Here is a 16,455-nt window from a genome sequence, read left to right as displayed (position 1 = left end):
AGCCATAGAGCCATAAACTTTAGATATTTGACTGATTGAGAAATGTATTGGTTCATTCAATATTATGATTTATTGATTTATTGGTTAATCAAAAACCAATAAATATTTCCGGAAGTTTTTCGGTGGTGCCCCTGATTACGAGAGCAATTTTTTAATATCTTTTAATGCTACAGCTCTTTTTGAGGAGGATTTGAATGAAAATAATGATATTTACCACAATGTTTGACTACAAAGTTACGTTCATTTACAGTTCACAGCACTTGGACTTTAATCGCCAACATCAGAAACAAACACACCATGCAATAACAATCTTTATATCTTTATTGCCATGTTTTTTTTCACCACTGTCTTACAGTAGGCTAATATAATTATTTCATAAATTATACCAATCAACTGGCCACGTGTAATTTGGCAATCTGATTGGTCATAGTGATTTAGTTGATAGTTACTGTATTTGATTATGGGGCATCTTTGAACACTTAGGTCATAAAAAACAAACTCTGATGCCTTTGCCCGTAATTCTCTGCCAGTAAAGACAATGTCTCTGGAAAAGGTTACCTCACCTATTTCCTTAGAAGCTGTTCTTTTGAATTGTCTTCTCCTTTATTTATTGTCTGCAGCGTCTTCCCTATCTTTTCCCTTTTACAGCCTCTATAAAGTATGAGATTACCAAATAAGTCATGTGTGTCTTTCCAGTAATAAGGACCTGGCAAAAAATTACTGTAATTACTGAACTGAATTGGACTTCCAAAAACTAGGTGTGTAAGGAGCTGCCTTTAAAAGGATGCAAGCCTTCCTCATATGTGCTGACAGATGTTTGAAGATGGGCTGGAGACGCACAGACTGTCTTGCAAAGCCTCTGTCAGGCCTATTTGAAAAACTTGGATCGTCCGTTGGCTCTCATCCTTTCTTTTTTTTGGTGATTCCTCTTATACTCTCGGCAGCACTTGGCGGAGGCTTCACTTTTCTCAAAGACAGGGAGGACAATGACCTTGAACGGCAATTCACACCCAGGAAAGGACCCTCGAAGACAGCGAGAGCTTTTGTCCGGGAAAACTTTCCTAACAATGACTCAGTGTTTTCAGAAGACAGGCTATATGACAACGGCAACTTTGCATCCATCATTGCCGTGCCGACTGACGGCTCTAATATACTAGCAAATCCTGCCTTTGAGGACATCCTCAGACTCAACGATGAGATACTTAACATCACTGTGGACAATGGGAGACTAGGATTCAATGAGTTATGTGTCAAAGCCAATGGAGAATGCGTCTCAAATGTCATCCTAGACATTATTAGGGCTAATGAAACCGACCAAAGCACCAAGATCATCTACCCAGAACATACATACGGATCCAATTTGGCCTTTCTGGGTTCTGTGCTAGGTGGAGTTATTACAGATGCCAACAACTCAGTCATAAGTGCTCAGGCTGTAAAACTCTTCTACTACTTAGAGAGTAAGGAAAGCCTGGCTGAATCCTCCAAATTATGGCTGAGAGCATTCAAAGCGCTCTTATCAACTGAGACGGAGGACAAATACATTGACGTATGTACCACATTGCTACTAATATTGTCTTGAAATGTTGTAACCTTGCATTGACACTCAGTTTTCTGGGCATTTTCAAAGCCAAAACGTTTATTAATGTAGTAAGATTTTAACCTCACCATGTTTTAACTAATATATTTGTATAACACTACAGCTCCCATGAAGTTGCACCAATGGAAACAGGCTTGAAACACTTTAAAACAATTCCACACCTCAAATTGCAGAGAGAGTTGGATTTATGAAATGATTGTGTTGTTTATTGATCAATTTGTAATAACTGTATCACAGGGAACTGTCAGTTTATCATCATTTTTGAGTTATTTAGCATCAAGAACTTCTTCCTAGACAGGGATTAATAATATAATATAGTGTAAAGACATACCATTTTTTCCACTTGCATCACAGTAGCTTCACTGGACAGTAATGCAATGCTGCCACAAGACTTATTAGTAACTGTTTTCATCATAAAAGCGTGCAAATGTGGACTTTGAGTCCGATATAAGTTGAGGTTAAATTATTCTAATGATGTCTAGTTGTACTTTATATCTAAATTATATCTTCCTACAGCACGTAATGGTCTCAAGGTTGTTTCAGTTCCCTCTCTGCAATCAATAAATATAATTCTAGTGGAGAAACACATTTTCTTCACTAATTTATGTTTAAAAAAAACTAAAACAAAAGGCTACAGATATCCATATCAGACTTAATTTGTCTGTATTTGTATTAAAACTCCACATTTTCAGGAACAACATAAAGGATATGACAATATTGTCTTTAATGATATCTACACATTTATACTATATATTCAGGTGTTTAAAAAGTCATTGAGGAAATTGTAGGAAGTCACTTAACGGAAACAGATGAAGTAGATTGTGCAATAGCTGAAATAGAGTCTAATAAATCATGACAGAATTACTCCTTGAGTGCACTGACTGCCATAAAATGGACAATATCTGAAAAGTAAACAAAGGTGCACTTTGATTCATACCTGACACCGCTGTACTGAGATATTGCTTTTGAGATAGGAAAAGCATTTGCTCAGTAAATACTTTTAAGGTGATACAAAAAAGCGTGCCAATGCATTCGCTAAACATATTAGTAACAGCCTGACTGCTCCTGCTTTATCTTTACACTTCCTTCTCATATAATGTGGTTGGCAAGGTTGAAGACACACTGCTTTGTCCTGAAATTCAAGCTGCGCTGTCACAGCGGCTTTATTGCTGTCGTGACATCCATGTGTAAACACTGCTTTCTGAGTGAAGAGCTCATGTTGGCTTCCTTTCTGTTGTACACTATTGTAGGTGTCTTACTACACCTCCAAATCCAAGCAGGAGGAGATTGACAGTCACACCACAGATGGCTTCCCTTTATTCCTCATCACTTATGCCAGTGCTATCACCTTTTCGGTGATATCCTGCCTGAGGTAAGAAGTAATCAGTGACTGTCACACAACCAGCGATTTTCTGACTGCAGGCCAAGTCCAGGACACGCTGCTGTTTATCAGTGTGACTAACACAGGGAAGCCACATAAAGGCCACAAGTAGTCATAATAACCATTTTAGCATTACTGTGTTGTGCAGGTTTATTGCAATATAAATGTGTTATGTTTTTATCTTTATTCATATCTGTGTTTAGTTTTTCTGTTATTTTTGAGATATTATATTATGTCTGCAGCAGTTATAGTGTTGAAGGGAGTGGACAAAATAACAGGAACACTTGACATACAGTGATAAAGAGGAAAAATTACAAGAAAGTCAATCTTAGCCAATACTGGAAGCATTGAGCAATAACTAACCCAGCTCTGTCTCTAAGTTATCTGCAGTGACTTCTTTGAATGTCCTCTGGTTGCCTGACAGTCACTGCTGCTGCTGCTTTTACACTTCAGTTTTCGTACTAATGGTACAGACATTTGGAAATATAGTCAATGCCTGACTGCTAACTTTGCTGTCTTTACTGCCTCGACAGAACGGACAATGTGAGGAACAAGCTGTGGGTTGCTGTCTTTGGGGTCCTGTCCTCTGGCCTGGCTATTCTCTCCTCTTTCGGCTTGCTGCTTTACTTTGGGGTGCCTTTTGTTATCACAGTTGCAAACTGTCCTTTCCTTATACTTGGTGAGAAAAAAAACACACCCTCTGCCTTTTTGCTTCATTGTTTGGAGTGCAACATCTATAAGTTTCTGTTTTAAAGTAAAAGTTCAGATACCATATTTTGCAGAGTTCTGAATTGTTAACCACACATCATTATTTTAACTGATTCATAAATACCTTTAGAGAGATCCAACTCTAGCAATTCTGGATTTTTTTGGAGCATTTTATGTTTTACACTTAAAATCTTGTAAAATGTTTAATGTCTCAAATTAAGTGCCTGGACATCAAAACTGTAGGTAATTTTACACCACCAATAATTTTTTTTTCAGGAATCGGCCTCAACAACATGTTCATACTGGTGTCTGACTGGCAGCACACCAATGTCAATGACCCAGTGCCGAAGCGGATGGCTCACTCTTATAAAGAAGCTGTCATGTCCATCACCATCACCGCCCTGACCGACGTCTTCAAGTTCTTCATAGGCTTTATGTCCGACTTTCCATCAGTGCAGTCGTTCTGCCTGTACACCGGCACCTCCATCATATTCTGTTACATCTACACAATCACCTTCTTTGGAGCCTTCCTCGCTCTGAACGGGAGGAGAGAAGCCAGCAACAGGCATTGGTTGACCTGCATGAAAATACCATCAGACAATTCTCCCTCTCATCCTAAGATTTATAACATCTGCTGTGTGGGAGGCGACTATGATAAGCACACTGGTGCAGAGAAGAAGCAACCAGCTAGTAATTTCTTCAAGGATTACTTTGGCCCATTTTTGAACAAACCGTGGGTCAAGGGAGGTGTAATCTTCCTGTATGTGGTATATCTAGCTGCTAGTATTTATGGATGTACCCAAGTACAACAGGGGATTGAGCTTCATGATCTGGCAGCTGATAACTCCCATGTCACGAGATTTAATTTGAAGGATAGGGAGTATTTTACTGATTACGGTCCAACTGTGATGATTATTGTAAATGAGGAATTTCCATATTGGGATAAGACCAAGAGAAACCAACTTCAGGCATGCATTGGTAACTTTAAAAGGCTTCCTTTTGTAGATGAGGATGTCTATATATCTTGGTTGCACTCTTACTTGTTATATGGACAAGAAAGACATTTAAACCTTGATGATAAGGATGTTTTTCTCAAAAACCTTCCTGAATTTTTTGATTTATTTCCTTTTTTCAAACAAGATGTGAACCTCACTGCAAATGCCATTTACGCATCCCGGTTTTTCATTCAGACTGTTGATATGGCCAACGCCAGTATGGAAGTGCAAATGCTTAACGGTCTTAAAACCACTGCAGAAAGATGCCGTGCCGCGTCTTTATTATTTTATAACAGAGAATTCATCTTCTTTGACCAGTACGGTGTAGTAATCAGTAGCACGATCAAGAACGTCATTGTGTTCACAGCTGCCATGTTGGTCATCTCTCTGCTGCTGATTCCAAACCCCCTCTGTTCATTATGGGTGACTCTTTCGATCGGTTCAGTGACGGCAGGGGTGACTGGTTTCATGGCGCTATGGAATGTCACTCTTGATTCCATATCCATGATAGTCTTTACGGTCTGCATTGGCTTCACTGTCGATTTCTCTGCTCACGTGACTTGTGCCTTTGTCTCCAGCAAGAAATCCGACCCTGACGACAAGGCGGTGGAAGCGCTCTCCAATCTAGGCTATCCGATACTTCAAGGGGGCTTGTCCACCATATTGGGAGTGTCAGCGTTGGCCGTATCTGGTTTTCACACCTTCAGAACCTTTTTTAAGATTTTTTTTCTGGTCATGTTATTTGGGATGGTTCACGGCATCGTTTTCACTCCAGTAATTCTGACATTATTTACATGTAGATCAGAGAAAAATTTAAAAGAAACAAGTAAAAACGAGACTTTTCATGTCAGCAAATTATGACCACTGTTGAAGTATTGTAACTGTAGGCTACTGGAAAAAAAAATTGATGGATAATTTAATTATATTTAGTTTAGGTCTCCAGAAACATACATACATGCATTGCATTGGAGCTGTGTTTACCGTTTGTTTTTATAATAAAGTTATTTTTTTCATATTGAATTGTTTGCCTACTTTGTGTGCTCTTGGTTTGCAGAAAGTCACATATTCACAGGTGTTGTTAATTACATACTGAGTACCATTAAGTGGCCCAGTGAGCCACCATGGAGCAGGGCCCTATTAGAAAAATATAATGTAAAGTCATTTATTCTTTGTACTCTTTACTGTTTCATTATTGGACTTAATGGTAAAGAATAAAACACATCACAATGCAACCCTTTAAAGATCATGCTTAAGTTGTACCAAAGAAATCCAACACATCATCTTTATACCATTTTTGGTTAACTATATTGTGGGATGTTTTTAAAGGTTAATCAACCTAAACATGATATGGTGCCTCACTGCAGAATTTGTCCTTTTGACAATATCACAGTCATATGTGTGGCTGCTGTTGTTGTTGCCCCTAAAGTCCAGTAGTCATGGTTTCAAAGGTTGTAACACCATGAAGCTCAAATCTGCCACAACACTTACTGTAATCATATCAACAATCCTAAAAGTTATAGTCTACTATGGAAAATGTTGAAATGTTATCTTCTTCCTGTTTTTGAAGATGTTATTAGATTTGTACCGTTCAGATGTCACATTATCCAAAAAAATCTGCAGTGCAATTTGTCATTTGATGGAATTGGCATTGATAACATATTCATTTTAGTCTCCAACTGGCAGCACATTAACACTCAGAACCCACGCAGATGGCTCACACCTCCAAAGAAGGTGATATGTCTGCCATAATCATCATCACCTTCATTCTGACTGATGTTTTAGTCTTTTTTACTGATTTAATTTTTGTCCTCTGAAGCATTTAGCTAAGAATCATATTTTTCACCAATATTTGAAACCTTTCTTGATGAAATAAGTGGATGTTAGTTTGCCTGGTCCCCAATAAATTGCTCTATTAGATGAAGAATTTGTTGTATAGGACCTTAAGATATAGCCTAAACAGCAACAGCATAGAGAGATGACTTTGAATACAATACATAGCAACAGACAGAGCCGCCTTCAATTTACACAGGCATATTTTATTAATAATAAGCTCAGACACATGTGATTTCAGTGCATGTGATAGCTACTGCCACACAGCTCTATTCCCATGAGGCTCTGGACTTGAAAAGTAGACTGACTAAATTAAAACTAGCTGCTTTTCCAACAGTGGGAAAAATACAGTCCACTCTTTTAGCACCATGACTTATGAATTCCCTCAGACAGAAATAGATAGGAGGGAAATGCAAGCTGCATTTAAAATCAGTTTTTCCACAATTATTTTCTGCATAGTGGAATTGCTGTCTAGGGCTTGCAGAAATCAAAGTTTCAAGACTTGGATGCAGCTGTACAGTACTGTATGTACACTTCAAAAGTAGACAGTAAAAAAAAGGTTAATAAGACTGGCAGCAAAGTTTCCAGGCTGATACCCTACACAACATGACAACACAGCTCCCAGGGTCACAGGGACATGCAATTTTTGGCAGAATGAATGAAATGAGTTCTTGCATGTTGTTAATGTAATTTAAACGGGATGCACTTACCGGGGGAGCATTAAGCTTAGTCACCCTATCTTTGTGTGCTTACAACACACATATGATAAACTGTTAATCAAAATTGAATTGCAGGGTCAAATTATATACGATGCCAGACAGAAAACCCTGATTAGTGAGGTAATCAACAATTGTGTAGGTTAAAATTCAAATGCCATAGTAACATCCACACTGTATTGATTTCACAGTAACATTCAGAGTACAGTATTATAGTGTCAAGTATTGAAGTTGAATGTTGTGTTGTAAGTTTTTAAATAGAATATCTCATTGAGAAATATTTGTTAAATCTTGTGTAGTCCAGGAATTATGTAAAATATGACCCCACATTTGATGTAAAATTACATTTGAATCTGTACGAATACAATAAATTACCTTTAAAAAATATTATATTCTGTAACATACTCATCTGTAAAATAATACAGACCATTTCCTCCCAAATTACATTTTTTACAGTGTAGGTTGGTCAAGAAACTTAGCAGGTCTTCATGTTTTACCAATCCTGATGGCCCAGCATTGCAGACTAGCTCCCAGTTCTGTCACCCTCCGTCATGCCTGTCTTCCCTTCATCCTCTTTCCAGGACAGGATGCCTCTAGGCCACACAGCGTGACGTGACATGCCCCTACACATAGGAGAGAAAAAGGAAGAACAACCTAAGAACTTGATCTAATAAGAAAGAGAGAGAGACTGATGGATTGGTGATGAAGTACAGAGTTAGCGAAATAGATCAGATCCTCTTTCTGTGTAATTTGCTCGGCTAACACATGGAGCAGCCACAGCTTGCCTCAACAATAAATTAGTTTATTGATTAGTAACATATCTAGGTTGAAGGGAAGACATCACTGAATTCCCACAGTGCCATCAAGCCCAGTCGGTATAGGAAAACACGTGTAAAGATGAAAGGCGAGGTTTGCCGCTGAGCTGTTTCTGTTGGACAGTATTTCATGAATCAGAAAAGAAACTCACTCACTTAGAAACGACCCACTGCTGCCATAAAAATGTGAATTAACTCAACTTAATTTGAAGAAATAGTTCAAAGTTGTCTTATGAGTTGTGAAAATGGAAATCTCAATAAGTCAAGTTAACTTAATTTTCGATAAACTTCAGTTGACTCAACAATTGGTCAGTTACATCCAAAATTATTATTATTATAAGTGCACAGGACTGAATTTTATGCTAACTTTAATCATGGTTTACGTGATTAAGTAAAGAAACAACAATGACTTGTCTTAAACATGTAGGATAATAAAGTCACACAGCATATTTCCATCCTTGTATGTTTTCTTCACACTACAAAAAGAAGAGTTTCTGAGAGTTTTAACTCTGAAACAATACATCCATGAAGTCTGCAAATATGCTAAATATGTCTCTTTAAATACTCTCTCAGTATACATTCATTCAACTGTCTGAAATAGTCTGAAAATGAAAACAAGAAATTATAAGTTCAATTAACTTGAAATTAATTATATATTCAAGTGGAGTTATTGACCAAAGATGAGTTGCTTCTGCTCTATGATGTTTTACAGTGTACACTTTAAGGCCCAAAGTATGTGTACACCTGGACCTTACACATATGTGGCTGTTGAACATCATTCAAAACTCATGAGCATTAATATACTTCTTGCCTTCACTCTTCATGTAAACTGTGCAAAAGTATGTGGACATCGGTATCCATTCACTATTGGTCACATTCCCATCCATATCACCATAGAGACTATAAATATGGCCCCTAAACTGCCCAAGATACAGTTGACAAGAAGTTTATCTTACAGTATATAATTGTGGAGAACACATTGCATTTAGGATTATGATTTGTAGAAAGTGTGCATGAAAGTATCGAAAATATAAGAGAACAACAAAAATATAACAAATGGATATATAGATACATGAAAAAACTATTCAGGATGATACTGTACTGTCAGGAATAGATTGGCATGCAATTTCCCTCTTCTCTCTGTCATCTCAGTTTTTTTAGTTTTGCAACTTTAAATAAAGGTAGTTGTAATTAAGCTTTTCTTTGACATTGATCACCAGAAGAAGAAAAAAAAACTACGACTCTTGATTGCCAAGGTGAGAGGAAATATCGATCAATTTAATCCATATCCAACTTCTCGATTTCGATCAAATCAGTCAAAGCTTATACACTTGATCTGTTTCAGCACCGGACAGCTCCCTCACAGCTCCACCAAACACTATACGCAGTGATTGACAGAAGAAGCGGCCATACGCGGATCAATGGCGCTTCTGGAGCCCTATGAGATGATGAAGAAGACGGGCTCCGAGAGTGCACAGCTCCTGATGTGTCTCTTCGTGGCTTTTATAGGCCTACTTAATGCTTGTTGTGGTCGGAAGAGGGCGGAGTGCGTTTGTCATCCAAGTGAGAAAGCTCCCTGACTCGGTGTCTCCTAAAAATAAATAAATAAATATAATAACCTACCCCCTTCACCCCTCCCTTTCTCCTCGCTTTGATTCAGTCTATGTAGCCTACACGCAGGAGGAGAACGTCCGCAGCAAAGCCAAGACAGTCTAGTGAGGGAGAGAGAGAGAGAGAGAGAGAGAGAGAGAGAGAGAGGTGGGGGGAAACAGCTGCAAGCGGATACTCAACATCAACAAGCTGTATGAAGCATCTGTAAAGAAGAATAAGGGATTTGACGAGAACAGCGAGGGGGTTCCTTACATTTCTCCCCCTCCTCTCTCCTCCTCTGCTTTTTTTTTATTTCAAGAACAGAGGCGTGGAGCTTGCGAGAATATCCTACAAGTGGTGAAGCGATGGTTTAGCGGAGCAATTTGGTAGATTTTCTTCACAGCACGACCGCCCGACGACACTGTAATTCCGAGCAGCAATCCCCCCCCTAAACATCTGTGGACGCTTTGCTGGAGGGAGATGGCTGTTTTCCGGCTGTCGTTGCTGCTGCAAGTGGGATTTGTGATCGGATCAAACCATGAATACGCGGACTGGTCAGCGCATGGGAAAGATATCAGAGCACAGGGGGCGATTTACGGCGCTCAGACTCACCGTCGGCAGCTGGCGCATCTCCGTGCGTCTCATCCTCCCGGGGAGACGGTGAAGCTGCCGCAGAAAATAGAGGAGTACCTCCCCAGGGTGGTCACGGCGTTTCTGCACACTGGGGACTCGACCACCTTAAAGCACGCCAACTGCTCAAGGAGGTACGAGCTCACCTCTCTGCGGGGAAGGTCACACGCCACCCCGCATCACTCCATGAGCAGCGTGTTGGATACGGTGCTGCACGCCACAAACTTCCTCAACATGATCCTGCAAGCCAACAGGTCCAGGGAGCAGACTCTCCGGCGAGACATTGAGTGGTACCATGCCCTCGTCAGGAGTATATTGGAAGGAGACTCCAAGATTCATCGGGCTGTTGTCACTTTCATAGCAGATTCGTCCGTGGAGGGGCCCTCGGTGCTTCTCCAAGCCACCAGGGCCGGTGGAGAGATAGTCCTGCAAGACCTCTCCAGCATGGCCCACCACCATCTAAACAACCGCACAGCAGACTCCGAGTGGTACCACGATGTCAAAGACAGGAAGAAACCCAGTTTCCATAAGAGGGTGCTGAGCCAAGATTTGACATCAGTTGACAATTCTCTAAAAAGAGGAGAAAGTTTTATCCCGGACAAGACGCATGTTAGATGGTCTGCACCATACCTGGAGTGTGAAAATGGGAATTTTCTTCCCCGCTGGCTTTTGACTCTCTCTGCTGCTTTCTATGGCCTGAAGCCCAACTTGGCCCCAGAATTCAGGTAGGCACACTGATGGTTAAGGTTAAAACACACATAAAAACAAGCTCAGCATATCATCAGGTTTGCCCTTTTGCCATCAAAACTGTTCATAAAGCTTGACCTGTGATGACCTTACATGTATTGTACTAACTTGACCTTACTTATGTTGTAAATCTAGAAAGATTGTCAACTTAAAAGGTAATTTCAGGTGCATTTGACCATCCCTACATCCCCAATCCTCATGTATAAACCTGAATAGGGCCCCGTAAGGTGATTGTGTAATCTTTTTCTTCCCAAAACATACCACAGCTTCCCAATGGCCTCCTCTTGTTATACGAGGGGGGGATTTTCTTCTCTCCTCCAGTCTGACAAGGCGGCGGGTTGCTAAAAATAACCCTTGATGTTAGTGGATATAGCAGTGGTGGAAACCTCTGGCTACAGGCCTAATTCATTTTTCAAACTCGCTCAGCTGCATGCCTTACTACTACTGCCCTTTATTTTCCCTTCTTCAAGGAGGAGGCTGCTAAATCTGAGATGAGTCAGAACCTCCCTGAGATAAGAGAGAGAGGCAATTTGGGGGTAAAAGTGCAGCAGGCAGTATCAGTAGATGCAGAAAAGCTGAAATATGTCTGATGTTTGGATGTTATGTACAATCCATGTCCTAAAGCCACCCCTTCTGCTGGCTGCTGGTGTAATATGCCATGTCTATGTCAGCGGTTCTGATATGCATTGGGGTAGTCAAGTGTTAAGGCTCCATAGGATCCTGACCAACATCTTCTCAATGAATATTTAATCTGGATCGCTAGTTGTGTGTGTACTGCGTTCAATGAATCATTAATTGATACACTCGAGTCGCTCACAGGCAGGCACAGATTGCAAATGAGTCAAAACCTGCAGTGATTATACTGTAATAGGCTATCAGCTACCTTGTATTATCCCAGACCTAAAGCCTCTCAGAGCAGCTTCACACATTCACTTTCTCACTGAAGCAATCTGATTGTAAATTAGCCTGCATATTCAACTGATAAATACTCAAAGCTGTTTTACACCAGAATCCAAGTTTACAGCTTATTTTTTTAACAAAAATTAGTTTTTCTTTCTCTCCAAAAGAATTGTCTTTGCCATCATTGCCGAAGGAGCAGCTTTGTGTGTGGCCTCTTCCATAAGATCGAAGGTGTGACACGAGTTGGTGTTTTGTATTGTTTCATGTCTCTGGAGAATGGCCTGCTCAGTTGCACTGAAAGGAACATCCTGCTGTGCTACAGTAGGAGAGCAGCATCCATTCATGATTTCCTTTTTTTTAAACAGAACGGTTGAATGTTGCACAAGTCAAAATAAGGACATTATCACATTGTGTTATCACTCCAAGTACAGTAAATAATACATGAAGGTCTGCTTATAGATCTTATGGATTTCTTGTGGATCTCTCGAGGCAATATGAGGACATGATGGCGCTGCACCTTTAAGACCAATATTGAGTGGAATAGTTCAGTATTTGGGGAAATGTACTTTTGAGCTCAGCTTTCTTGCTGAGAGTTGGATGAGAAGGTCAATATCACTCACTTATCTGTATAGTAAATATGAAGCCTCTGTCAACAGCTGGTTAGTTTAGCTCGGCACAAAGACTGGAAACAGCAAGTCTGACTTATTTGTTTAACACAAAAGATGCAACATGTTAATCAGTGAGCTTTAGAGCTGATGGATCCTTCACATTTATTGCACTAACATGACAGTGATATCAGTCTTCTTATCTTAGTCCCTGCAACAATGTGAATAAGCGTATTTCCCAACATACCAAAACTGTTAATTTAAGTTTTTGTATTTTTGACCAAAGCTTAAAAGGGTGTTATATGGGGAACACCTGTGCCTTTTCATGCAAGTACAAATGAGAAATATAGTTCCAAAGATTCAAATATATATGACGCTCCATAGATGCAACATATCACTAAAACTTGAGTATAAATCAATAAAGAAGGCAATTGAAATCAAATGAATTGAAATACAAAGGGTTAATATTGGAATATTTCAAGTAGAGTTGAAATGATTAGTCTATTTACAAGAAAAGAAACTGAATCTCTTTGTCTCTAGTACTGATGATTGGATAAAACAAGTCATTTGAATAGACCACTTGGGAATTTTAAACAACTTTCTGGCACTTTTTCAATGTATTTAATCGAGCAAAAAAATGGTAGATGATCTATATTAAAACTAATTGTTTATATGATTCTAATTTCAGGCCACGTACAACATAATTTGCATCTTGTCATGTCTTTTTCGCCATGCGCCATCCCTCTCTTAGTTTGTTTCTTGACAGCCATCTTTCAGACGCTTATATCAAAGTAGCAGGCGGCTCATCAAGCATCCTCCCTGTGCATCAGCACCCTGTCAGATAAGAAACAGGAGAGGAGGGGAAACGCTGGCTAATATAGCTGCCTCAGACATCAGCTCTCCTCCGTTTCCCCTCCAGATGAATACACAATCAATACAACAATGAATTAATAATGAAAGATGTAGAACAACAACCCTGCATGGGCCATCTTGATTCCAGCCTTTTAAAGCTTCAGTCACTTCCTGTTCGGCGTGATGATGCCGCAAGAGGAAAGGTGACTTGTTTTGAGTTTATTATGTAACTGGCGTATGGAAATTTAAGCCCTTTTTCTCCTTTTTTTTTGTTTTTTGGACACGCAGATGCTAAACAACTAATGTGACTTGTTAGTGCAGGAGTGTGTGGACATGTGTTTGTGATAGATCGACCTGTTGTTTCTGTGAAGGTGTAAGAAATCGCACCTCTCACACTTCATCTCGTCTCTTTGCCGTCTGTCTCTTCAGCTGCACTAGAGGCACTTAGACCATACAGAGAGGACTGGCTGTTTTCAAGTGTGCAGCGTGTGTGTGTGTGTGTGTGTGCCAGTGTGTATGAGTGCGTGCTTGCCATTGTTGGAGGCTCAGACATTCTTCAAGAAGATCCTGTATCATCCTAATTGGCAGATCACTCGACCTTCAGGCACACAAATGATATAAAAACAATTTGAACAAACACACAAACTGGGAATTAGCAGGAATGGGATGCAGGAGGTGGATGTGCTCGGTGAACACACACTAACTCACCTTTCACAACGCAGACATTAATTGCTGTGAGGCTGAAGCTCAGGCAGCAGTGGCAGTATAATAAGGCAAACTAATTGAAACTTGAAAAAAAGTACAATCAAATGGTTAAGATGTTTTTTCAGCATATTTCTCTAAAGGTGAACCAGGTTCTAATTAGGTGGCAGCATCCTCTTCATTTACGCTTGGCTTTGCTTTCCATTTTGCTGTACAAGCAGCTCGAGCCTGGACAGCCTGAGTTCTCTGGGACGCCTAGCTGTCTTACAGAGCGGGAGGCCTCGAGCTCCATAGAGGAGCCAGCAGCAGCATCTGCTTAGATGGACACCATCCAGAAACAAATAGGATGGAAACCCCACAATTCCCGGGGCTAAACGCGATAATGTTTGATGCTAAACTGAGATGAAAGAGAGGAGAAGGGGGAGGGAAAAAAAGCATCCATCAGGAAAATTAGTGGATATTTGTGGCCAAGCATAACACGAAGAGCGCTGATCTCAGAGCAAGAAGATCTCTTAAGGATACTGAAAGTATAAGTGCACCTGAAATGAGTCTTACCTTGTTGGTTTTCTACAACATGAAGCATGCAGGGGTGAAAGATCCCTAAGGTGCCCCTTCTCTCACTACTGACGTCACTGGGACTCCACTGCTCAGTAAGGTGGCCTGTCAATACGATACCTTCAGCAAGTAAATGTCAGCGTAATGGGAAGAAAATCCAACCACCCAGGCTTCCTGGTGTGCTGTAAAGAGATATTTTCCTAATAACACTGCTAATGAAGGGAGTAATCTGGGTGATTTTGATAGTATTTCAGTATACTGGTGTAATTCAGTTGCCCTTCAAAGGATTATAAATGTGTAATATTGTTACTGTAGGTTTATCCTTTAGTAATCTGGTGTGAGAGAAATAGAGCTGTGGTATTAAAGAGGAGGCTTTGGAGTGGAAAACTGAAGGCTGTGCTGGGTTTGAAAGGTATGCAGAATTATAGAAAAGGATTTAAGGAAAACTTAGGTTTGAAGAAATTGAAAGTGGACTTAAAGGTTAGTCAAAATAAGGGATAATGTGTAAATGTGCAAAGTATTACTTACTAATTCCTTCCATAATGCTTATTATAGTAGATGTCTCATATGAAATGTATGAAGGAGGAGTAAAGGAAGTGGACAAGATGCTGTGACTCAGTATAACACAGATGTCATGTTGTCCTTTTGTTCATTCAGTGTATCTTGCTTTTCAGATTTCCACACATGGATGATTACAGTTTCATCCTGTTTTAGCCTAAAACTATCAGCGACAACGGACAATTCTCAAATCCAGGGAAAAACTAATTTGGGATTCTTCTATTGGGAGCAAACACAGTATCAAAATAAAGTTGGATATCGCTTTTGATTTGTAAATGATTTCGATGTTTAGGATCATAGGATGGTAAGCGTGGAAATGTTTAAAAGTCACGCATTAATTTTCAACCAGAATTATACAAGAACTATTTTTTTTTTCTTTTCATGTGCACTGTCACCAGTTTCAATCAAACTATCAATCAATGGACTGACTCCAGCTATCAAATCTGTCAGGTTGCTTTTGTCAGCAGCTCAAATATATTGAACCATCGTCCGGGTTGGCATTCGATCTCCAGTAGACGACTTTTAATGACAGTGAGTGTCAAGAGTCCAGAGCTATGACAGAATGCCAGCTCCCTCTAAAATAAAATAAAAATGTATAAAAAATGGGGGGAAGTCTTTGTTCGCTTTCTGTGACAGCCGCTTCACCAGGGGCGTCTTGTCTTTTTTGATGACCACTGACAGAACTCAATAAAATGACCCAGATTGCCAGGGATGTGCAGACGATGGCAGCGGGGGAAGGTGCCCAAATTACTACTTTTGCGGAACCGTCAAACATATACTTAAATGTATGTATTTAAAACAAAACCGTGGCTGAGGTTGGTTCAAACACTGCTATATGAAAATGTTGTATATTTCAATAAATTCCCCTTACATGTTAGCCAGCTCAACTCTTACCTACTGACATCCTGACCTGCAGAAGCTCCGCTTAATACTGCTGGCAAACATGCTCTTCCTCTGACTGCATGGCTGCTTCTCTTGCCTCCATATTTGTCTTGTTTACCGCCTCTCTACAGAAGGCATAATTGCTTCAGTAATAACGTCCAATAAGAGGATGCTGATATTGTATGGTTCAGATACTATGTGTCCACAAATTAGTGTAATATATAATTCACATATATCATAATACTGAGGCTTGGAAAGCATTGTGCATTTAAGGCATAATTAAGCCACTTTAGATAAGGTGTATTAGACACTGTTTGTTTGTTTTTTATTATTATTGATTTAACATAAAGATTTTAACATTCTTTCCACCAATCCTTTCCTCTCTCCCATCA

General features: G+C 39.8%; 2 protein-coding genes across 2 annotated transcripts in view; both read left to right on the top strand.

The window, feature by feature from the left end:
• Positions 1 to 820: 820 nt before the first annotated feature.
• LOC128382591 (patched domain-containing protein 3-like) lies at positions 821 to 5,542 on the top strand. Its single transcript, XM_053342593.1, has 4 exons — positions 821 to 1,546; positions 2,848 to 2,969; positions 3,512 to 3,657; positions 3,963 to 5,542. Exons 1-4 carry the CDS (start codon positions 824 to 826, stop codon positions 5,540 to 5,542), a joined length of 2,571 nt encoding a protein of 856 aa, XP_053198568.1. The 5' UTR covers positions 821 to 823.
• A 4,570-nt stretch (positions 5,543 to 10,112) lies between these two features.
• Positions 10,113 to 16,455, top strand: part of gpr158a (G protein-coupled receptor 158a) — a 68,543-nt gene continuing 62,200 nt past the window's right edge. Inside the window, exon 1 of the mRNA XM_053342495.1 lies at positions 10,113 to 10,987. Within this exon, the coding sequence (XP_053198470.1) occupies positions 10,113 to 10,987 (875 nt within the window). The remainder of the gene's footprint in view (positions 10,988 to 16,455) is intronic.

This window comes from Scomber japonicus, chromosome 21, assembly GCF_027409825.1.
Source record: "Scomber japonicus isolate fScoJap1 chromosome 21, fScoJap1.pri, whole genome shotgun sequence".
Lineage (NCBI taxonomy): Eukaryota > Metazoa > Chordata > Actinopteri > Scombriformes > Scombridae > Scomber > Scomber japonicus.
The sequence above is the reverse complement of the archived record's forward strand: the minus strand, read 5'-3'. Positions and strand labels throughout refer to the sequence as shown.

Bases quoted from the DNA above. Each gene is read 5' to 3' on its own strand.
- LOC128382591 (XM_053342593.1), top strand. From the start codon at position 824: ATGGGCTGGAGACGCACAGACTGTCTTGCAAAGCCTCTGTCAGGCCTA. The intron at 1,547-2,847 runs GTATGTACCACA...ACACTATTGTAG, and splicing joins CGGAGGACAAATACATTGAC to GTGTCTTACTACACCTCCAA. The intron at 2,970-3,511 runs GTAAGAAGTAAT...CTGCCTCGACAG, and splicing joins TCGGTGATATCCTGCCTGAG to AACGGACAATGTGAGGAACA.